General features: G+C 42.9%; 1 protein-coding gene across 3 annotated transcripts in view; it reads right to left on the bottom strand.

Moving 5' to 3' along the window:
• Fggy (FGGY carbohydrate kinase domain containing) overlaps positions 1 to 24,043 on the bottom strand; it is a 364,828-nt gene that overhangs the window by 238,468 nt on the left and 102,317 nt on the right. For all 3 annotated transcript variants that reach the window (XM_051164348.1, XM_051164353.1, XM_051164357.1), the window contains one exon: positions 16,723 to 16,838. In XM_051164348.1, coding sequence (XP_051020305.1) covers positions 16,723 to 16,838 — 116 coding nt within the window. The remainder of the gene's footprint in view (positions 1 to 16,722; positions 16,839 to 24,043) is intronic.

Genomic DNA, 24,043 nt, shown 5'->3' with positions numbered 1-24,043 from the left:
ATGGAAAACGATTCCTGGGAGACCCTAACCATCAGAAGAGGACTCAGCTGGTGAGAAAGAGATCTCAGTAAACACAGTCATCAATTTGATGAACAATTTGTTTGGATCTCTGTAAGCCTTGGTCTATACCCTGTAGGACCTGAATTTTCTGAATAGTTTAGTGTAACTATAAGAGTGCACATCTTGCTCGGCATCTGGTTATAGGAGTCAGTATTTTTCCAGTGCTTACACAGTGGGGTGGCGATGGTACGGGGAAACAAATCAACCGCCCTGGCCAAGTAGTTAGCAGAGTCCTGAGCTAGAATCTACATCAGGATATAGAAGCCTATAAAACAGATTGATTTTTTTCTATCAATTTTTATAAGATATTCTCCATGAAGCAGGTCCCAGCATATATGGGGACCCATGGGAAAACACTTGTTTCTCCAATACGCCCATGGTTGAGATCTTACTGGGCAGTCAACCCCTTGGAAAGTCTCTGGGCAACCAAGTGGGAAGGCTGTTTGGTTCACCATCTTAGTCTCTTAGCTGTGTAAATTCAAAGTCAAAGGTGTTAACATTGTACAGCGGAAGCTATAACCTGGACCAAGCCTGTTGAAATCTGCCCTGGGAAACTATGCCGAGCCCTGACACTGATACTCAGACAGCAGTATACTAAGGCCAACCGGCTCAGCCACTCCAAGAGCCTTCAAGTTGCCCACCTACTCCACACCTTGCCCTCCCTTTCTTTAAATTAGATTATTCTAGTTACATTGAATACTGCAAACCGACCTCTGAAAGCTGTATGCTTTCGCAGGTTCCCCTGAGAGAGTGGTATGCAGGGACTGAACTTCTGGCCATGAGATGTAAGATGAGGCAGGGGGTCAGCGATGATCTCCTGAGAGTGGAAGCAGGTAGAAGTAGGTTCACATGTGTGCCCTTGCCCTTGCCACTGTCCTTTTGCCAAGAGCACGGATTCAACACTGGGAGCAAGAACACAAGAACACAGAGCCACAAGAGAGGCACTGTGGTGACAGGAGTTCACAGAGTGCAGGGAACAGTGGTGACACTGTGGCAGGCCTAGGTAGAGCCCTACCTCCTCTGGGCCTCCTATGTACAATAGAGAGACTTGACAAAGTTACGCTAGGAAGTCAGTATCAAAGATACACCTGTAGCATGCAGAACGGACTACAGGCAGCAATTCCCTACAGGAAGATGTTCTAGAAGCCCATTGAGTAGGCAAGGTAGGAGACAGGGCAAAACAAATCTGACATCATTTGCAGGCAGTCAGAGTTCATGGAGGGCAGTCCGTGATAACATCTTGTAATGGATTGGATATGGTGGCTGAGAGAAAAGTGATACCAAGGGTTTGCAGAACAGGTTGCCACTCCTCCCAATGATTAACAGAACAGAACAAAGCAAAACAAACAAACAAACAAACAAAACCCCCAGCTTTTTCCATCTGCATTCAATCAAAATGTTGGAGAAAAATCAGGACCCAGGTAGACTCAAAAAGAACTCACGCTGCCCTTGCCAGGCTTTGAACACCCCCGGGCCTCCACTTTTCCCTTAACCACCTTGCTCCTTGGGTATCTGACTTCTATTCATATCTTCTCCACTTCCCAACTCCCCGACTCCTTTGCTTCTGTATCAGCCCCTCAGTGGCCACCTTACTCTCATTTCACAAAGAAAGCAGACACTCTGTGAGGGGAGCTCTACCCAGCACCAGCGGGAGCTGCTTCCAGCTTCTCACCATAGTTGCTTTCTTCCTTTACTGAACACGGCATTTGTCCCGAGAATGATTCCCTCCTCCAGCTCTGACGGCCCCTTCTCTCTCTGGTGCCCATATTCCAGAAGCATCTCTAGATACCTCCTATCACCAACCAAACAATGTCACGTGGTTCTCTCAGCCAAACAGGCAATGAAGGACTCCATTTATTTTGAACAGTCATCTTCCTTTAGTGACCATCCCATTTCTAGCTCCTTTCTTGACAGCCAAATCTCTCAAGTGCTGTCTCAACATCCTTGCTCCACAATGGCGCCTGACCTCTCTATCCTGGACTGAACTGATAGTCAAGCAGCAGCCAACTGTGTGACGTCATGCAGTTCACTTCCGCGTGCTTCACGTTCCTCTTTGCAAAAGGGACAGAGTTAGGCGCTGCTCCACTTCTCATTGGGTTGCTATAAAGTAATAATTCATACAAAGTATTAGGCGCAGCATGTGGCGAATGTTCATTAAATGTTAGTTACTTACTCCTCAACCCTTATCTTCTGCCCTGCTCTTATAATAAAGTCGCTTTCATGAAAGTTTCTGCTGTGGCCTGAATATGGCTACTAACACTGATGTGCTGCAAACTCAATGTCCAGAAAAGGAGATGGGACGGAGGTCTCTTGGGGAGATGCTGACTATTGCACGAGTGCATTAATACTCATACGCAAACAGTTTGGAATGATGGGTTTGCTCTCTCTTGCCCTCTGCCTTTCACCATGTAAGAACACAGCAAGTGGACCAATATCAGACACCAGCAGATTGCCTCTAAGTCCGGGAGACACAGGGAACTAGTCTTCACAGATGTCCAAGTCTGTAGTATTACGGCGCACACACGGATGAGCGCAGCTCCCAAGTCATTGTGCAAGTGGAGCTGTCAGTCCTCAGCTTCGGCTTACAGGCATGGAGACCCTTCCTTCCCATTTGGTACACTCCTGGCCTCACTACACCCACAGCTTTTACAAATATCTGGAGGCAGCCTCAGCCACGCCTCTCATGGATTAGAACTCCTCGACGCTTTCTTACATTCATGTCTCTTCTCTCTCTAAGTGTGATCACCCACCTCCACAGCATCCAATGCCCGTCACGCTGATGGCTGCCATCCTTCCCCACTTCCCAAGCTGTGCCCCTCACTCTCGTTTCCCATCTCCAAGGCGCTAGCTCGTTACTTTCCCCATTTATCTGCCTTACCTCTCCTCCAGGGCAGTCATTTGTGTCACCATTCTCTACTACCCTGTCAGATATTTTCCAGATACTGACTGAGTGTCCGTGTTCTTAACTATTTCTCTATGTGCTACCTGCCATAGAGGATGCATAAGACCGCCTATAGTAAGAAGGCAGAGATAACAAAAGACAAAACAGGTAAAGAACAAAGGATCCAAAATGAAGTGAGATGGAGGCAGGCGAGCTCACAAGCCCACTACAAACGCGTCTCCAGTTTGCTTTACACACTCAGCGAAGCAGAGGGGTTAAGGAACATGGTGGAAGTCGCTCAATGTGGTAACTACAAGAAACAGAGGAAATAAAAGCAATTACTAAGAAAAACTCAGCAAAAATTAATGATTGGTTAGGTTCTCATACCAGACAAGATGGCCTCATCAAGGACACACTAAGAGGGCCTCTCCCCTGAGGACTAGCTTTCACAGGACTAGAAGGTGATGTAAAAGCTGCTAGGAGAGGAAAGCGATCAATAGTCTTACCCAGATATGGATGCCTATAAACCGCATTGATGGCCTGCAGGGCGACGCATCCCTAAATGTACAATAGTGGCATTTATACCTTGATGGTAACTAACAGCTATCTGATTGGAGCAAAGGCCTGCTTAACAGGAGGAAAATCACGCCTGAACTCAGCCGCCTGTGAATGGCTCGTGAGTGTGCGGGTCTTAGAAGATGACCTGCAGCTTCCAGTTTGGTAAACCAGTTTAATTCCTAACTGGTTTAAACCAGTTTAATTCCTAACTGTTTCTAAACACTTATCTGTACACCCACAGGCAATTATAGATCTCACCAGTCATCAAAGAAGCTTCTTTTTGCAACAGCAGGGGGCCATTATAAAAAGCCAAAACTGTTCAGATGCAGTGCCTACCCCCAGCTGACAAACCTGCAAAACAACTCCTGCACTTGTCTCAGAAAACATCACAGAAGACTACATGGATTTTAAGACTAGAAAGACTCTAAGAGCCAGAGGACATGAAGGCTGCTGTAAGATTGTGCCTTCTGGCTCTTACAGAGAAAACTACCCTCATAAAAATCTCAACAGTATGTCTGCCTGAACAGGACTTGAACAATTCGAACAATAGTGGAACTCATGGTGCAGATGGGAGGAATATCATCCCTAGAGGAAGAGCTACGGCCAACTAAAAACTGCTGAGGGAGAATGGCTCTTTCCCAGGGAGTTAGCTCCCTGACTGGTTACCCAACATTGAGTGCTCTGCTCTAAAAATGTATATGTATGTATGTATGCATGCATGCATGTATGTATGTATATATGTGCAACACTGAAAGGATTCACCAGGTTTTATTTATATACAAAGGTTGAAGAAAAAACTCATAAATTTAGGTTGGACATGGGGGCATAGAAGGGTAGAAGGGAAAGGATAAATAATGCAAATATTTATTTTAGTTGAATGTTTTTAAAAGGCTTTATGTGAAATCATTGAAGTTACCAGGTAGCTACACTCCTTTCCCTATAAGACCCTTACAGGTTAGGTAACATGTTTGATAGCCCATGGCAGGGTCAGGTTGCAAACTCATGTCAGCATGGCTCCATTACACTTACTCCAAGGTAAATCTGAAAAACAAATTATGTTTTCTCCCAGGAGCAAGAGTCAACAGATCCTTGTGCATGGCGCCCATCACAGAACAGGCAAGGACTCTGCCTCCTAACAATCCGCTGGCAGTTACATTGCTTCTGTTTAAAGCCAAGATACAACGTCCTTGATAGAAAAGGTGGGGGAAGGGGAGAAGAACATGAAGTATTAATAAACCTCATAAAATCATTACCTTGTCCCCTAAGTAGTCTCTGCAGTAAGAGCATGGAGAGAGAACACTGATAGGGTGATTTTGTTGGTCCCTCTCATCACTGTACATTTCAATAGCTAAGAGGGCATGAAATTTTAACAGAATTTTAATGTCATCTTTCTAGGTTTGATGATGCCACAAAGAGATCACAGTCATTGTGCTCACCACAAGAGCAGCTGGGTCACAGGAAAGGTGCGTCTGTGACTCACTGCCCCCCAGGACCTGCAGACGCTGTCTGAGTAGCAGGCAAACTTCTGGAATCAATAGGGTTCAAAGCAAGGCAGTTCCTGCCAGCAGGCCTTAGAAAAAGTCATTAGTCAACCCGTGACCTGACAACCTCACCGCAGCAACCTCTGGTGTAGATTCTCAGAAAGGTTGCTCTGTGCTGAGAAATTGAAAAGGTCATGGGTATGTAGAAGTCAAAATTCACAGAACAGGGGTGAGGGAAACCGTAGAAAAAACATGGAGTCAGAGAGTAGGTCACCTTAGATGCCAAGGTCACCACTTACCTTCTGCGGGACCAAGAAAAATGAGGCAGAAGAGTGACAGCGTGTCACATGCAATGTTGAAAGCTAGTCAACACTGGGCTAAGCCTCCTCTGCACTCACTGAGACTGAACCTACAACTGGAAAGCTTCCATAGGTCTAACCTAGGCCCTCTGTATATATGTCATAGTTGTGTGGTTTGGTGTTTTTGTGGGACTCCTGACAGCGGGAACAGGGGCTTTTGCCCGCTTTTAGGACTACTGCCCTTCTACTGAGTTACCTCATCCAGCCTTAATGACAGGAGGCATCCAGGCTTATTGCAACTTGATATGCCATGTCTGCTTGATATCCCTGGGAGGCCTGCCCTTTCTGAAGGGAAACAGAGGAAAAGTGAATGGGGAGAGAGGAAGTGGGGGATAGACAAGGTGGGGAGCAAAGGAAGGGAGGGGAAACTGGTGTCAGTTTGAGAGAATATGAGAGAATAAATTAATCATTAAAATCCCTCCAACCCCTTCAATGGCCCCTGTCCACATCTCCCTTTCAAATTGATGGCCTTTTTAAAAAAATTATTATAATTTCTACATATATGTGCAAAAATATAAAATACAACTTGCTGAGTTCACTTTGGTTGTTTATTTATATATGAGTTTAGGGCTAGAAACACTTATGGGGCTCATCCCTGGGAGAGGCTAATTCTCCTTCTCTCAGCTGTCATTTCCATCTGTAGTTTTTTACTAAGGTTGGGACCCCATGAGATTTTTCCCAATCTAAGTTAGCATGGCTGCTGATAGTGTCACTTCTCAGGTCTTACATAGGAAGCTAGTCTCACAAAAAAATTTCTTGTCTTTGGCTCTTAAAATTTTTCTGCCCCATCTTCCATTAAGCCTCAGGAATGGCTTTGTAGGTGTAAACACTGGAGGTAGGCTCTATAGATGGCTACATTGTAGACACTGGAGCTAGGCGCTATCATGGCTACATGTAGACACTGGAGCTAGGCTTTATCCTGGCTACATTGCAGACCCTGGAGCTAGGCTCTATCATGGCTACACTGTAGACACTGGAGGTAGGCTCTATAGATGGCTACATTGTAGACACTGGAGCTAGGCTCTATCATGGCTACATTGTAGACACTGGAGCTAGGCTCTATAGATGGCTACATTGTAGACACTGGAGGTAGGCTCTATAGATGGCTACATTGTAGACACTGGAGCTAAGCTCTATCATGGCTACATTGTAGACCCTGGAGCTAGGCTCTATCATGGCTACATTGTAGACACTGGAGCTAAGCTCTACATATGGCTACATTGTAGACACTGGAGCTAGGCTCTACAGATGCATACATTGTAGACACTGGAGCTAGGCTCTATAGATGCACACAGTGTAGACACTGGAGCTAGGCTCTACAGATGGCTACATTGTAGACACTGGAGCTAGGCTCTATAGATGGCTACATTGTAGACACTGGAGCTAGGCTCTATAGATGGCTACATTGTGTACTGCTGTAGTTTTCTGTAATGGTCTCCATTGGCTGTAAAGAGATGCTTTTTTGATGATAGGTAGTAGGTACACTTATCTGTGGATTTTCTTCTAAATTCCTCATGACCTCACTAGCCCTGAGAATTGGGCTAGGTTCAAGTACCAAGCATGATTTTCTTCCTGTTGAGTTGGCTATAAGTCTAATTATGTAGCTGCTGGTTATCATTAAGATATGAGCGCAACTATTGTACCTTTAGGAATATCTTGCAATGCTGATCAGTGTTGTGGCTCATAGGTGTCACAGTTGGGTAGGACTAGTGACAGCTTTCTTCATTTGGCAACCTGCATGGTATTTTCAGGTACTTTGGAAGCTAGATCATAAGAAGGCTTTCGGGTTAGATCCAGCTTAAATAACTTGAGTCCCGTGTCTTAAGTGTTTATGTCTTCAAAAGTTTATACCACTCCTGGGCATATACCCAAAATGTGTTCCACCATACCACAAAGACACTTGCTCATGTATGTTTATAGTAGCTTTATTCATAATAGTCAGAAACTGGAAACAACCTACATGTCCTTCAATACAATCAAGAACAGATATGGAACCTGAAATGGCTATCTCCCACAACCAGAGAAGACTTCCAATGAAGGGATTGTGAAACCCAGTTTCATTTTTCTTGTGAAGCGACTTTTCTTAGATCATAATTTCAGCATCCTTGCATACACTCTCACCTTGCACCTTCTTGGTTGTAGCCACACTGGCTTCCTTTCCATGAGCTGTCCCCCCCTTACTCACTCTCTCTCCCTCCCTCTCTCTCTCTCTCCCTCCCTCCCTCTCCCCTAATCCCCTTGTCTAAGCACTGTTTTGACCCCATTCACAGTCTGAATGCATCCCAGCTTAGTTTAAGCAGAACAATCTCATAAATATATATTTTTGAAAGCCCCATTTTCCTATTTTTATAGTATTTATCACAGGAGCACTGCAGTGACTTATAATGCTCTAAGCGTATAGATGTTAGATATACAAATTAGGAACCTCAAGCCCTTTAGTTCGGTGTTCTCAGCGTACAACAGAGTGCATCACATTGAGTCAGTAAACTAGAGTTACGGAGGAAATGAAAAGCTATTCCGTCATTAATATAACCTTATCCTGCATATCATGAGCCCACTTCCTGTAGTCTTTCTCCTTTGAATATAATTATCAAAGCCCTTTAGGGTTCTTTCCTGGATTGGGCCTGACAGCAGTCCAGTGATGGGCCTATTTGTATTATACAATTGTATATGCTATTGAGTGCCCTGTGAGTTGATTTGGTCCTATTTTATTGAGTCCCTTTCAGAAGTCACACATTTTACATACACCATCCCTGTCCATCACAGCCCTTCAGTATTATTATAAGGGAAGAAACCAAATTTCAGAGACGGTCTGCATCTTGCTCATTTTATACAGCCAGCCAGCATTGTATCTAGGGCTTAACTCAAAGCCTTTCTCACTTGAAAGCTCCTGATTTCTGGATTCCCCCAATATGATAAAGAAATTAAACTCATTTTGAAAGTTTTATGGAAAAATAAACAACAAAAAGAAAAATAGTCTTTAAAAGTTGTAAAGCATTTTAGGAACATTAGTCATGGATTTTCCCTAATTATCACCAAAATAATTTGTACTTTTAATATGCATATGGCAATATGCCATTCAGTTCGTGATAAATTAATGAAACAACAGTTTGAAAAGTCTCTAGTCATATTTAACTGAAGAATTTAGACAGGCCTGGAATTGCAGGTTAAGATAACTTCTCAGGGTCTATCTTATACCTTGCTTGGAAAAAGGTTGTGTGGTCCCAAGGGTAGTTTAGAAAAAGGTATTTCCAAACTTTAGATTTTGGCAATAATTATGGGAATTATTCCAGGGTCCTATCTTTAGCGTATCTGACCTGTCATATGGAGGATTCATGTTCAGAGGAATGGACAGTTCTTGTAATAGGAACAAGTACTTGCCAGGAAACTGCTGCGTGCCAGGAGATTGCCCTGTATACTCACCTCTCTTTGCAATATACCAGTTGTGGTTCAAAGAGCTCAAGTTGCATATGGCACAATTTATATGGCTCATGGGTAGCCGACCCAGAACTGAAACCAGGCCAGTCTAAACGCGGTGATAAGGAACATCCTTAAAATAGGAAATAACTAATAAGTTACTTAATTATTCTTACTTGTGTACGTCAGTCAGTCATTTTATGAGATTACTATGCATTTTATGAGATTACTATACTATACTATGCTCCCAGATTCAAGTGCCGCTGGTTACCTGGGCAGAGCTTAACGTTGCTGAGGAGGGCCTTGGGTGTGTCAGCTGACCTGAATTACAGTCTTGGTGAGGGGCTTGCCCCACTCAGCTTACAGCATCTAGATTGCCTTCTTAAGCAACACTGTTGGAAAACCTCACATAGAAGAGTTGGCATAGAATGGTCAAAATCATAGGGACACGAGCTTGGTAGTGGCCAGTGGGGATGTAATAGGCCTAATTTCTAGTCTCATTTGTGTCTCTAAAACGCTGCAAAATTAAGAAAATTCATTCCACATCTCTGAGGCTCAGTTCTTATCTACAAATTGAGGGTGCTAGAACAAGATCCTCATTAGTCCTTCTAGCTCTGGGAAGACACTACTTTGTTGTTGTTGTTGTTTTGTTGTTTTGTTGTTTTAGGAGAATGAAGGAAACTTAAGGGTTAACCTCACTTTGGAGAGTTCCCAATTGCCTTCCAGATGCCAAACTGTAGGAAGGAACACTGCAGACCCAGAAGGCTTCTGAAAACCATTACTTGCCATTATGACATCATGATGTGGTCATCACTGCTCCCTTGTCCTTCAGACTCTCTGAGGCTGTTCCTGGAAGGGACAGCAGCCAGTATGGTATTTCTGAGAACTTAAAGGGTGGGGGTGGGATGTTGGAAGAAGGCTGGGAAGTGAGTGCTCCTGTCCACCAGGTGCCAAGGCATGGTTCAAAGTGATAACAGCTAAGGCTCCTGCAGGCTGCTTACACCATGCCCTGGGTCACCTGAGATCACACTTATCTTCACACTTCACAGAAGACATTTACAGACAGGAGAGAGGGTATGGTATGTGATTACAAAGTGAAATGGTGGGGGGCAATACACAGACAAGCACTCATCTTCCTAGATGCTACAGGCATATGCCTACAGCGGCCTATCACCCACCATTTCAGGTTGGCATACGTAGTACCTGGATCATCTCTTAAAAGCAATGAAGCAGATGCCACTATGCTGAAGCGCTTACTAGTGGCCTATCCTCAAGGGCAGAAGTCCCACAAGGCATCAATCAGTGCCCCATCCCCTGTCCTATCCTACCCAGAAATTTGAGCACACTCCATTCTTTCATGCCTCCACATCTCTGCATATGTTTCTTCTGCTCCAGGAGCCATTCCTTCTTTTCTTATTAAAGGGCACTCGCATTTTTCCCAGAACCACTTCATGAGAAGACATCCTTGGTATCACCAACACCACCAATATCACTTCTCTATGGTATTCGGGATAGGGTGTCAAATACACATTAAATGTCCTTTTTAAAAAAGATTTTAAAATATAGGCATGTAGGTGTGTCTGTGTGGAAATATATGTCCATGAGTACAAGTGGCCTCAGAAGCCAGATGTGTTGGACAGACAGCCTCCCCCTACCCCCTCAAGGGCTGTAGTTACAAGCAGCTGAGAGCTGCCCAGCGTGAGTGCTGGGAACTGAAATCCCAGGTCCTCTGTAAGAATCATACACACTCTTAACTGCTGGGTCACCTCTTCTGCCTTCTTATTAGAAATATTGATAGCATTGATTTGTCTGTTTATCCATCTTCCTGAATAGACAAGAGATCTCCAAACAGATGGACCAGGTTCCTTTCAAGCTCATTGTGTGCACTTATTCTAGCAGCTAACACATGGGAGGCGATCAGAAACCACTGGCTAGCTGCATGCATACACTATTGGATAGGCCACGGCTCCAGGCCATTTCCCTCAGGCAGAAGACAGACCAGATAGGATAAACCTAGTGCGTATAATATTCAGAGAATATTTCTTTTTCTTTAAAAATTAGAAAGACAAAGTTGCATAAGACAGACAGGAACAACAATGGTGATTTTTTTTTTTTTTTTTTTTTTTAAACACAGCAAAATAAAAAAGGCTCAGAGGAAACTGGGAAGGCAAAGTCTGGGACAATTGGTGACCTTCCTTCTGGTCATGGGAGATAAATAGTGTGACAGGCTCCACATAACAAATAAAAGGCTACAACTAACTATGGCCAAAGGCTCTCCAGGGTTCCCAATGTATTTAATACAAAGTTTACTTAAAATAACAAGTCACAAAGTTGGAGTGGCAGCAACGGGCTGAGAGGAGCCCGTGAAAGACAGAGTGGTGACCACACATCACATTGTTCATGAACAAACCGAACAAATGGCCAAGCCCTTGGCAGCATGCCCTATTCTAACAGGAAGATTTAAAACACTGTATGCTCATAGCTTAAAAAGGATTTATAGGCCCCACAGCTGTGAACCGCACCACACTAGTAGAAAGCGTTGAGGAATATAACTACTAAGGGACCTTCTCTGGTCTCTTCCGGGACAGAATGACACTGACATAACACTCCCGTTTCTGGCTTCCTGCCCCTCACTAAGTCCATCCAGAACACGAGGAATCCCTTATCTGATCTGTGCCTCTTGGAAACCATGTGACACTTCTAGGGATCTATCAGACAGGTAGGGGTGCATCATGGATACATTGTAGGTGCAGGCTTGCCAAGGTCTCTTTACCAGTCACCAGTGGGCTCCTTTAGCCCAGGAACCAAGCAAGTCAATCAAATGACTCTTGTACCAGAAGAAGGGAACTAGATCTGTTTCCTCTTTGTTCCAGCTTCCTAGATGTCCAGCAGATAGGTGTGTCAGTGGCACAAAGAACCTAAGGTGTGGCCGGATTGAAAGCAGAGGCAAAAGAACCACAAGTGTCGTTCATTCACCCTGGCTAAAGCCAAGACTGCCGGCTCCTCAGGTGGGCCCTGACACTGTTTTATTCTAGTTAGAACTCAGAAGGAATACTGGAGTCATGGCGCACTGACATATCCAACATACACTTGTCACTTATCAACAGTCTTCACTTGAAAATTTGAATCTACAGGGCAAAAATATACAAACTGTGTCACTTGCTGCAGGGTTTATGTTACCCTATGGAAAAGTAAAATTCACAACCTTCTTAAACTTGTTTGTTGTTAAAATTGTCCCTATCCTGGAAATGTCTCTGTCCTGCCCAGAGTTCTTAAGTGTTATGAAAGGTCTCTGTGAGCACTGACTATCATATAAAGTCAGCTCTATCACCTAGAACTATCATTTACTTCAAAGACTTGGTAGAGACTCCATTAAGCATTTGGAATAACTAAACACAAGAAAAGATTTTTTTTAATCAAGCATCTTCATTTAAACAACTATTCACTCATTCACCAGGGATTTCCCCAGTATTCACTCTGTGCCAGGTGACTGTGCCCACCGTATATGACACTTAATACGGTCTGATTGGGAGAAGAAAACCAGTTTAATAAGACTGCAGCCTCCTTGCTCTCAGGCAGGTTTCTTTTCCACATATGCTTCGGATTTCCTCCTATTTCTCACTTCAGAGTCTACTTGGCCCCTGAATTTGTTTACTGCCAGGCTTCGCTGATCTCAATAATGAATGATCCATAAGCTAGCACACCAAATCTTTTGATGTAACACCATGCTAAAGTGCAAATAATCTCTCAACAATTCAGTCATGCTGGTCCCATAATTTTCAAAAGATGGCCTACTCCAGTGAATACAACAAACGCTTTTCCCTGGAAGTAAAAGGGCAACTGAGACCTGCCGGAAGGGAGCCTGGATAACAGACTGAAACAGGTGTGAGCTGGCCTCTCTTCCTAAGGATCTGTCCCCCTGCTGACATTTCCTGCCTGCCTGCTCCTGATAGACATTTGGGATGAAATAGGTGACTAGGGAACGATTTGCCTGGAATGAAAGGTCAGAATTTACTGACACAGATCATTTTATTGAACTATGGGTAGATAATTCCCTATTTAAAAAAGAAAGGAAGAGAGAGGCCCTGAAGGGACGGGAGGGGAGGAGGGAGGGAGGGGACAGACAGTGGGCTGTGCTTTTTCCATCAGTCACATTACAACAAGAGTCTCTACATACATTTCTATTAGGTTTTGTTAACGCACAAGATTGTTTTCTCAACCTTCTATAATATTCCATAACAAAATGACCAAATAACAATTGTCTGCCTTGTCCTTGAGATACACCATATAAATACCACATTTGATCACTAATTGATACTTCATAAATAATTTATTACAAAAGTGTTCCTTCATAAGACTCTCCATTGCTGAGGTGTTCAGTTTTCAGGGAAAACATTTATTTACAGCTCGAGCCAAAGAAAGCTGGTAAAGACTTGGCTAAAAGCTCCACATGGAGAAAATTATGGTAATTGTATTAATACTCAAATCCATGGCACTTGATGCTCAAATCTGCTAAAAGGTTTCGTGCCACATTGCCCACATCTTGACGGGCAATGAGGCCACAAGAAGTGTTTAATGCTGGACGGAACACTTCCGAGACGACTCATCTTTCATAGTTCCAAGAACTGTAAAGATTCTGGAAGAAGCTTCCAGAGGTATTTCTGAAATGCAAACTCTCCTCTTAAAAGTCTTCTGCTTTGTGTTCACATTGAAACTCTAAGCTCAAGTAACCAGAAAGGAAAATCAAAAGAAACACCATACAGCTAATTCTGATGCATGACTGAGTTTTAATTTGTATCCTGCTAAATTATAGCTCAGGATATGCCTCCTTCCAAATTTATTTTAAAAATACATTAACTTAACAGGCAAAAATCTAATAAAGTTACTCTGGAAATTTTCGGCTAGGTCAACGTTATGGACTTTTAATTAATATTTTTGTGACTATTGCTCTACTAGTCAAACTAATATAGTAATTGAACATATATCTTGTAAAAGAGTAGAAAAAAAATTATCAACGTGACCAAAAAGAGTTTAAGGTGGATCCGCATCACCTAAGATGCTATTAAAACCAGGAATTACCCTCTATAGCCTTTATCAGCTGAAAGCACTAAGGCCCTAAGACCAGCCATCTCAGTTTACCCACTCCCAGTCACACAGTCTCCCAGTGCAGCAGCAGGCACATCCTCAGGGGAGGATGTGGTCTCCAGGGATGAACGGTGAACCGCTGTGTGAACAAGCCCACAGCCTAGTATAAAATCAGGACCTATAAACAGGTCATCCGTGCTTCACTCGCCATGGGACTGTTCAAGGAGAAACTGACTTCTGGAAGGGGAGTGGGCAACACTGATTTTCAAAATGACTAAACCAACTAAAGTGAAAATGTGTGTTACAGAGCAAAGCAGTGATGTTGACCGACGTGGGGCTTTGGTTCACGCTTCGAAGTTATCAGCCTCTGATTCTCATCCGTAAGCAAGCTGACCTGTGTGAAACAAAGCCTGTGTGCTGTAAAGGAAGGAGGGGACTAGGACCACTGTCTCCCAGAGCACTCTGCTCAGACAGATCCCACCTTATCCCCACCCTGGCCCAGCTATGGGTGCTTGCCCCAGTCCAGTGCCACATAGTCTAGTGCTGACTAACACTATCAGAGGCCACTGTAGAAGGACGTCGGCTCCCCCAGCTTAGAACGTCCCAGAGAAGGAAGGAAAATGCTGACACAACCTGTAAATCTTGAAAGTGGTTAAACGAACCTAATCTTGCTTCCTATCTGTGAAGAGAATATTAAGTTAAGTTTTATGAAGCCAACGTAGAACAATGTATATAAATCACTTAACAGGAAAGCTAGAAGTCAGCTGATGAGCTTTCTTCTTTCTTCCCTCATCTTAAGTTCCGGGCCTTCTCTACCAGCCCAGATCTTCTGAAGACTGCAGTTGAGTCAGAGATTCCCCAGTGGTCTCTTCTGCTCACGGTCCTGAGATGCCCCAGTAGTCTCTTCTGCTCATGGTCCTGAGATGCCCCAGTGGTCTCTTCTGCTCATGGTCCTGAGATGCCCCAGTGGTCTCTTCTGCTCATGGTCCTGAGATGCCTCAGTGGTCTCTTCTGCTCACGGTCCTGAGATGCCCCAGTGGTCTCTTCTGCTCATGGTCCTGAGATGCCTCAGTGGTCTCTTCTGCTCATGGTCCTGAGATGCCTCAATGGTCTCTTCTGCTCATGGTCCTGAGATGCCTCAGTGGTCTCTTCTGCTCACGGTCCTGAGATGCCTCAATGGTCTCTTCTGCTCATGGTCCTGAGATGCCTCAGTGGTCTCTTCTGCTCACGGTCCTGAGTATGCCCCAGTGGTCTCTTCTGCTCACGGTCCTGAGATGCCTCAGTGGTCTCTTCTGCTCACGGTCCTGAGATGCCTCAATGGTCTCTTCTGCTCATGGTCCTGAGATGCCTCAGTGGTCTCTTCTGCTCACGGTCCTGAGATGCCCCAGTGGTCTCTTCTGCTCACGGTCCTGAGATGCCTCAATGGTCTCTTCTGCTCATGGTCCTGAGATGCCTCAGTGGTCTCTTCTGCTCACGGTCCTGAGATGCCCAGTGGTCTCTTCTGCTCACGGTCCTGAGATGCCTCAATGGTCTCTTCTGCTCATGGTCCTGAGATGCCTCAGTGGTCTCTTCTGCTCACGGTCCTGAGATGCCCAGTGGTCTCTTCTGTTCACGGTCCTCAGATGCCCCAGTGGTCTCTTCTGCTCACCATCTGGCTCTGCTCCTTTCTCCACAGTCCACTAGTACAAGTGGGACAGATCACTTGCATTCTACATATTTGCTTCCCGTGACATAGAACCACGATGAGGATTCTACCAGAGGAAAGTAGGTATGCAAACCCTGTCTAAGGAGCTCAGAAGCTGCACCAACAGCTACTTACTGCCCACCAATTTAAAAACACAATTCTCACATCTCAGTAGGAACATAGGTCGGCACATGACTACCCAGCCAATAAAAATTCCATTTTCTGATCCGTTTGGTAGCACAGTGGGGTCCACTGAGTGTGTGCTGGCCAACAAGCAGTAATCAGAAGTGAGGTTTTACTGCCTTTAAGGGAATGTGAGTCATGATTCTTAAGTCATGTTGTTTCTTCCTTTTTCTGGCTGGGAACTTATAAGAGATCAACAGAATTGCACTAATAGCCATTTACTTCTTTTGTCTTCCATTAGAGAGAAATGTCTTTCATAATACAGTACACTTTTAGATCTTGTCACAATACTATAGCCAGTATATTAAACCAATTAAGAGAAATTTCTATTCAAGCAGGTATGACCAGTTACCTAAATAGCAACTGCTTACCAGAATAATATGTAGTAACTATACAAAATAAACACCATCCTGTGAAATGATCCTATACACACTAAAGGGTAGTGTGTCGTAATTATATTTACCTGATACTCAAACCTGCACCCAGTAAGCACCTACCATCCACGCACATCTGTCTTACCTAGTTAGCGCCACATAAAATTGGGAGTCCGTGACTCAGCAAGCATTGGCTCACGTTCTATTTTCTGTCTTGTTCTTGATTGTTCTAATTCTGACCTTTCAATTTTACTTTTTTTCTTATTCTTCTTTTGTGTTTTTTCTTGGACCAAATCCATGCAATGGTTTTCCTACTTCTGGAAATGATCCCTACGCACCGCCCTGATGACGTAACCCTGGCTGCTCCTTGCCCGATCACCCTGAGTCAGTTCGCTATGGGTTCTCTATTTCAAGACAGATCTTCACAAGGTGTGTTTCTGCCCAGTTCATTCAAGTCAGAAAATTGGTGTCTAAAGACATGGTTTATCCATCACAGCTGACATATTCTGAAAAACCTCGACTTGAAAAAAAATGGATTGAGTTCTTATAATGTAATCCAAACAAACAAACAAACAAACCCCGAATATGTCTTCATTATATACACATGAATGATCACACTTTGGATTTTCTATGATTTTACCTATTTTGCTGTAATTATCACCAGTGAGATCTTCCAAACCAATCATCTTCCAGAAGCTCTCATCCCAACCTTTCTCAGCTGAGTATGTCCATTTGCACACCAACGAACAGAGAGACCTAGAAAAACAGGAGAGAGGTAGGACCAATCATGAGAGCCAGTTTCCTTCATGTTTTACCAAATACCTACCCTGGTATCTTCGGCATGTGGTGGCAGCAGAGGAAACACTAAACATGCATCCCTGTTAAATAACAGGCTCTATGGTGAGGGCCAGCTCCTTTCACTTTCAGAACAGACTCAGTCTTGCAGTGTATCCCAACCAAACAAACACAGCAAATAAATACTTACACTTAGATACGCATCTATTTGACACATGTGGGATAATTCTGAATTACAATGCTAATTAGTTATTTGATGAAACTGAGTAAACGTCTCATGTTTAAATGTAACACTGGTATGGCTATATTCAAATTTCTCTTTATCACTAAGATGTCCATATGGAATATTCGGTATGAAGTGATATGGTGTTTAGGCTTGTTTCAATATAACACAAGAAGGGGATGTGAATGGTGCTGTGGGTGGATGGGCAGGACCGGCCTGGGCTGCTGGCCATTGGAGCAGAGAGATGGAGTCAAGACTCTCAATGTCACCTACTTGTATACATCTTCCAAGTTCTCTATAATAAAACTGTTTCTTTTAAATGTCTGCTATAAAGTAAATAATGTCTGTGTCACTATAATCTAAATCAATACTTCAATTCTCAAAGATGTTTTCCTTATAGCTTCATTTCTCAGTGCTACCCTTAGTATCCTATAATTCTTCTTTAAAAATAACCCTTATGTATGAAAAAGCCATGTTCTTGTATGCCTCTTTGCCTCTGCTCCACTATGTTCAGCTGAAAGACTTCTCCCAACCTTCGTCATCCTGATGGTGCAAAATATAACCTAAGACAAAACTCCAATTTCTTTCTTTCTTTTTTTTTTTTTTAAGTAGCAAGAAGTTTTATTTAAAGAGACAACAGAATTTACAGGACATATTGTTGTACACCATTTTTTAAAACTGGGTTATTCGTTTTCTTGATGTCTATTTTTAGCTCTTTATATATTTAGACATTCGCCATCTATTAGATGTATAGCAGGTAAAAATGTTTTCCCATTCATTAGGCTATGTATGAGTGTGAATGGCTGTGCCCAGTGCCACGCAGAAGCTTCGCAGTTTCACCAGGTCCCATTTATTATGATCTTAGTGTTTGTGTTAACAGTAGACAAAACTCCAATTTCTGGTTAAATATTTATTTTCTTACCTCCCCCAAAATGACGTATATATGTATGTATGTATGTATGCATGTATGTGTATTTATGCATGTATGTATATATGTGTATGTATGTATGCATGTGTGTATATGTATGTATGCATGTATGTATACATGTATGTATGTATGTATGTATGTATGTATGTATGTATGTTATGTATGAATGCATATTTTGCCAGCATAAGAGATCAAATTCAGAGCCTTACGTGTGCAAGGTAACTCTCTACCACAGATCCACACCCAAGCCCATAGAGTGCGTCTTACAGCATGACTTTTATCACGCTGTAATTAGCTGTGTTTTCCTAGGTATTACCTATCCTTTTTCAACCGTTTCTCCATATTTTGTCCACTGCAAGCTTTATAAACCTGTAATATCAATGTTCTCATGAACTCCTATGTCTGTGTCTGCCTCTCCAGTTCCATCCCTGCCTTCCTGCCGTGCAGTACTCAGTCATTGGTACTCTCCTGGAGTTAGCCTTTCTTTCTCACTTCTCATTCTTCTTCCTGGGATGGCCTTCCCATCATGCATCTGAGCCGCAATGGAGAGCATGTTGAGCCCAAAGCCTCTTCTCCACAGGCCTACCTGGACACATCCTTGCCTTATAAGGGACCGCTGTAGCTATATGCTTATTTCTCTCTCCACTGTTCCCACTAAAACAGGTACCTTTTATCACAAAATATCCTTCTTGTCTATGACTGACTATGACCTAGCTCACACAGGTGTCTGTCTAGCCTTAACGCATACTTGTTAAACAGAAACATTATAAACATTTCTTCATATTGCCACATGTATGTTGCAAGGTGATCACAATCCCGCCATTTTAAGGACAAACCAAAACACACTTCATGGGCCAAAAGTCTTGATGTAAGCCATTCAGTCATACAGAACTATTCCCTCACTTGGTATTTACTGGCTGTCAGGATCCTGGTGCTATGGTAGGCCTTCCTAGCAAGCAATACACACAAGACCTAGTCTTTGACATCCAGAAGCAGAAAGTTTAGCTGAGGAGACAGACATTTCTCAAAGAATTACACATAAAATTCCATCGTGCAATTAGCCCTAAGCTTTCTAAAGAAAGTACATAGGAAAATGAGACGCTCTAGTGGGAACATCTGATGCAGCCTAGCACTGGGAATGGGGTGTTGCAGTGATGGGGAAGCAATTATCAAGGCGCGCTCCACAGAGGAAAGAACATTCTGTGGTCGGCCTTGAAAGTAAGCAAGAGACATTTATCATTAAACATTTGTTAGATATGACATAGATAGCAGAATAAACCAACTTGTGCTAAGTGGCCAAAAAACATTAAAGGAGTGCTTACACTAGCACAAATGTGTGTGTATGTGTGTATGTGTGTTTGTGTGTGTGTGTGTGCACTCAAGCACATACTAAACTCATTCCCTTGACTTAAGCAAGGTCGTTTTCCCGCAGTGGATGAAGGTGGGAGCCAATTATGAAGCATGCTCTGCAGTACATGGTAGCCTAGCAGCCCTACATTGACATCTGCAATGTTAACCTCTGGGGGCTCTGATAGTTTGTTGGAAAGAACAAAGCTAGGGACAGAAGATAAGGTTAAAGGATTGTTTCCACTGGCCCTAGCATATGGGCTAAGTTTTCACTGCCCAACACCCCACAAACAGAGAGTCTGGTACCTCTACTTTGGCAGTACCTTTCATCTTAGTTAACTGTTGCTGCTGCCCTTATTTCTGTCCACTTGGTAGACGTCTCAGTCTTCCTAACAATACAGTTCACTGTTGCTCCTTTGTGAAAGTTTCCTTTGAGCTCAAAGCCAAACTCATGGTCCCTCCTTTGAGGATCCAGGTAAAGTTATTACCTGTAAATCTAAATTGCGCAGAGAGGTTGATTTGGCCCAATGTCCTTACCCCTCTGTGTTACACCTTGACAGTGGAATCTCATCCTTTTACCCCTGCATTGTCCTAAGTGCCTCCTTTCCTCCTTCTATATTCTGGGTAGTGATTCAAGATTGCATTAGGCCAAGGATGACTCAGGGATGATTGTGGAGCAGTTGCTGGTCTAAATCTGATATTGACACTTTGTGTGTTTCAGCTTGTTTTCCTGAACCTGCATCATTTCCCTGAGGAACCCATGCTGAGCGAGGCCATGGGGCATCAGAGAAACAGAAAGACAACAAGAGTCAACTTAATCAGCTTTAGATCACGGTCCTACATTGCCGTGTCCTTTAGGATCAGGCAGCTGAGAGTCCGGTTGAGATTAGAACCATTTGCCAGAGCTCAGAGAAAATAATCTTCCAGAAACCAAATGACCATTGGGTTCAACAACTGAAACTTGGTGGCAGTTTGCAGCTGAGCAATTATTAATTCACAATTGAAGTAAACTAGTGCAAATGTATTTTACTTCCTTAATAAGAGAAAGAATAGCAATCCTTTATACCTTACAGTACATCTGAATACTAGCCTGAGAATATTCTTTGGAAGAAAATGACTGAACCAGGAGGCAGGACATTTTATGGATTCCTCTGAAACCCCATTCTCTCTCTCTCTCTTCTCTCTCTCATAATTCAACTCTAACACACACTCTCTCTGTGTGTGTGTATGTGTGTGTGTGCCTGTGTGTGTGTGTCTATGTGTATGGTGTGTGTGTGTGCCTATGTGTGTGGTGTGCGTGTGTGTGTGCCTATGTGTGTGGTGTGTGTGCCTATGTGGTGTGTGTGTGTGTGTATTTCTGTCTCTCTATCCCACTTGGCCAGCCTGAAACTCATGGCCATTTTGGTCCTCAGCCTCCTGCATACTAGGATTATAAACATGAGCTACCATGCACAGCTGGCCTGTTTCATTTGGATCTCTTTAGAATCCATTGATAGATTACTGGGATGTCCCTGCTGCAGCAAAATCAGCCTTTGAAGAGTGTACCTGAGGTCACAGGCTCTGAGTGACTCTTTAGAAGAAAGACAGGATTTTTATCTTATCAGTGAAAAAAGACAACGTACTAATGGCAGAATAAATAGTGCGCCTTGCCCAGAAGCTTCTACTAAAATCAAGGCTTTGACAACCCCCAAAGTATTTTACTGGGCAACTTGCTCTGCTGGCCAGTTTCCTCACAGTCAGCCAAAATGTCAAGACAGGAGTGCTGCATCTTTCATATGGAGTTTTTTATGCTAAAGCACTCTAAAATGTATACAAATATCAAAGACATGGATCCATTAGTATCAAAATAACACAATGCAACACAAGATACAACACAGTGCTATAGTTGGGCATGGTATAAGACACAAGGTCACTTGACAGAAGACATCTAGAACATCCAGAAGAGGCAGATCTCATTGAAGAAGAAATCATGAAAACCATGAAACTATTTGGAAAACATACCAATGATGTGAACCACAAGAGATGAGGAGGAAAATATTGGAAAATGTTCTTAGAAGAAAAAAAAGTAATTAAAAAAAAATTTTTTTTTAATTTAAAGCTTAAATTTTCCAGGCTGGCATGATGGCTCAGCAGATAAAGGTACCTGCTATGTAAACCTGACACCTTGACTGTGATTCCCAGGCCCACATAAAGGTAGAAAAAGAGAAGTGATACAAACAAGTAAGTAGTCCTTTAGGTTACACATATGAGCTGTGTCAAATGCACGTCCCTTCCAAAACACACACACACACACACAGGCACGAGTGACGATAATAGGAAATAGAAAGTTTTCTACAGACGAACCACCACTGGCCTGGGTGCAAACCAACTCAATGGCCTTGGATTAGAAGGTGAAGGGAATGTCTCATAGGAAGAAGGGGAGGCGTGAAGACAGGAATAGCAAAGGGAGGGGCACAGCAAGGCTCCTAATGTGAGAAACACAGGACTCACAGAAGGGATTGTTAAGAGCTAGAAAAAAAAATAAATAACAGGAGAGATGAGGACTATACTATAAGCAAATGCATGAAGTACTGGGCTCCTCAAAGTGAAACATAAACCTGCAGATTAAAAGCTCTCATTAAGTTCAGGAAATACTTGAATTTCAAGAGCAAAACAAAATTATACACGCTTCCGGACGGAAACACTAAGTTGCTTGCAAAACCAAAGGACCCAAGCAAGCTGAAGAAGTTACATCTACAACCCTGCAGTGAAGAAAACATGGGAGTAAAGTACAGATCACTAAGAAGGGCTAATCTGAGAATCTTACACCCAGACAAAGTACTATTTAGCTGTCAAGGGAAAAGAGAAACATTTTCAACATGCAAGGGTCACACATGCTTTCTGAGGACAACGTTTGAGAAAACACAGAATTTGCCCACTGGTTCAGAGTAGCTGTGTCAGAACAGAGAAGAGAAGCCAGAGGAATCAGATAACTGATAAACATCCATGCTGTTCACATCATCTTTCTTTCTCCATGTATGCACACTTACATGTGTGCATGTTTATTTGTATGGGCTTAAACACAAATACTTATGCATGTGTGTATCCACACATAGATGAGAACATATTTAGTCTAAACAGATGACGATATAAACAACGGTTGTAATACAGAGTTTTCTGGAAGCACAACAGGCATGCTATATTACAAAAACAAAAAAAAAAAAAAAAAAAAAAAAAAAAAAAAAAAAAAACCCAAGGAAGGCTTGGAACTGAAAAAATTTATGTAAAGCCTCAAAGTCAAAGATTAATTAAGGGGCATGTCTTAGTCTGTGTTGCTGGAACAAAATACCGCAGGGCTGACAGTGCTCCCTCCATAGCCGAAGACCACATAACAACCTCGACACTACACACCAGAAGCCTCTTTTGAGCTGTTGATCAGGTATGTCTTGAGAGATTCCCTAAAACATATAGACTATTGCTGTTCCGTATGAATTATCCCCAAATGCAGAGAGTCGGTCCCTATTGCTGAAGACACATGCACATCAGACACAGGGCTCGCAGACCCCTGAGCAGGAACTGACCTGAATGTCCCCTCCAGAGGACTAGCTTTTGTGGTACCAAAAAGCATCATGCAGGCCTCCAAAGGAGAGAAGCAGCCAGCAATCCGCAATGATGCCTGTGAACCACACACTCACCCTAAGTGTGCAGTAACGGCACACATATCTTGGTGGTAAACAATAGACAACACACACTCACCCTAAGTGTGCAGTAACGGCACACATATCTTGGTGGTAAACAATAGACAAGCTCAACAAGAGGAAAACCATGCCTCATACTGGAAACCTAGTTAACTACTCATCGCTAGCAAAGTCGTGGTTATTGGGGGAGAAATTACAACCATTAATTTACTAAATCAACATGATCCCCAACAACAATCTATAAGCATACATAATTATACCCATAGAGAAGTGTAGTCTTTATACCTCAACAAAGAAACTGCTCTTTACTTCAGACAGAGACCACTACACAAAACCAAAACCAATCAAAATGCAGAGCTTGAATCCCAGTCTTAAGGGACACATCTACAAAACCTCCCACACATAAGGCCCAGGGAACACTGTAGAAGACGGGGTGGAAAGACTGTGAGAGCTGGAGCAATTATGCTGAAATATGTTACTGTACTTTCAGCATCCGGAGAAATACATACATCACAAGAATAGTTATAATTGCCTTACAGAAGAATTAAAGGGCATGAATATAATGAACAAACTCAGTTCTACATATTTGTTCAGGAATAAGGGAAAAGCATTTATATGCAGGCATTGAATGGTGTAAGTGGTATTTAATAAAAGGGTTTCTTTGGGGGAAAGGCCTGAAAATTAACAACCTAGTCAGAATACTTGGAAAATCATGAAAAGCAATAATAGATGAATCTGAAAGAGCAAAATGAAGTTGAGATGAATACTCAGTGAGTCAATGTGAAAACATGGTCAGGAAAAGGCAGGAAACATGAGAAAAAAAAATAACAAATATCCCAGATGAAAAAAGGAGCTATATCCATGGAGAAGGCAAACACTGCCAGAAAAAAAAAAAAAAAAAAAAAAGGCCCAGAGGATAACAGGGGCTACACTACAGAGCTGTGGAAATTTAGATGAATGTACAATTTGGCAGAAAAACAAAATTTACTAA

This window comes from Acomys russatus, chromosome 2, assembly GCF_903995435.1.
Source record: "Acomys russatus chromosome 2, mAcoRus1.1, whole genome shotgun sequence".
Taxonomy (NCBI): domain Eukaryota; kingdom Metazoa; phylum Chordata; class Mammalia; order Rodentia; family Muridae; genus Acomys; species Acomys russatus.
The sequence above is the reverse complement of the archived record's forward strand: the minus strand, read 5'-3'. Positions and strand labels throughout refer to the sequence as shown.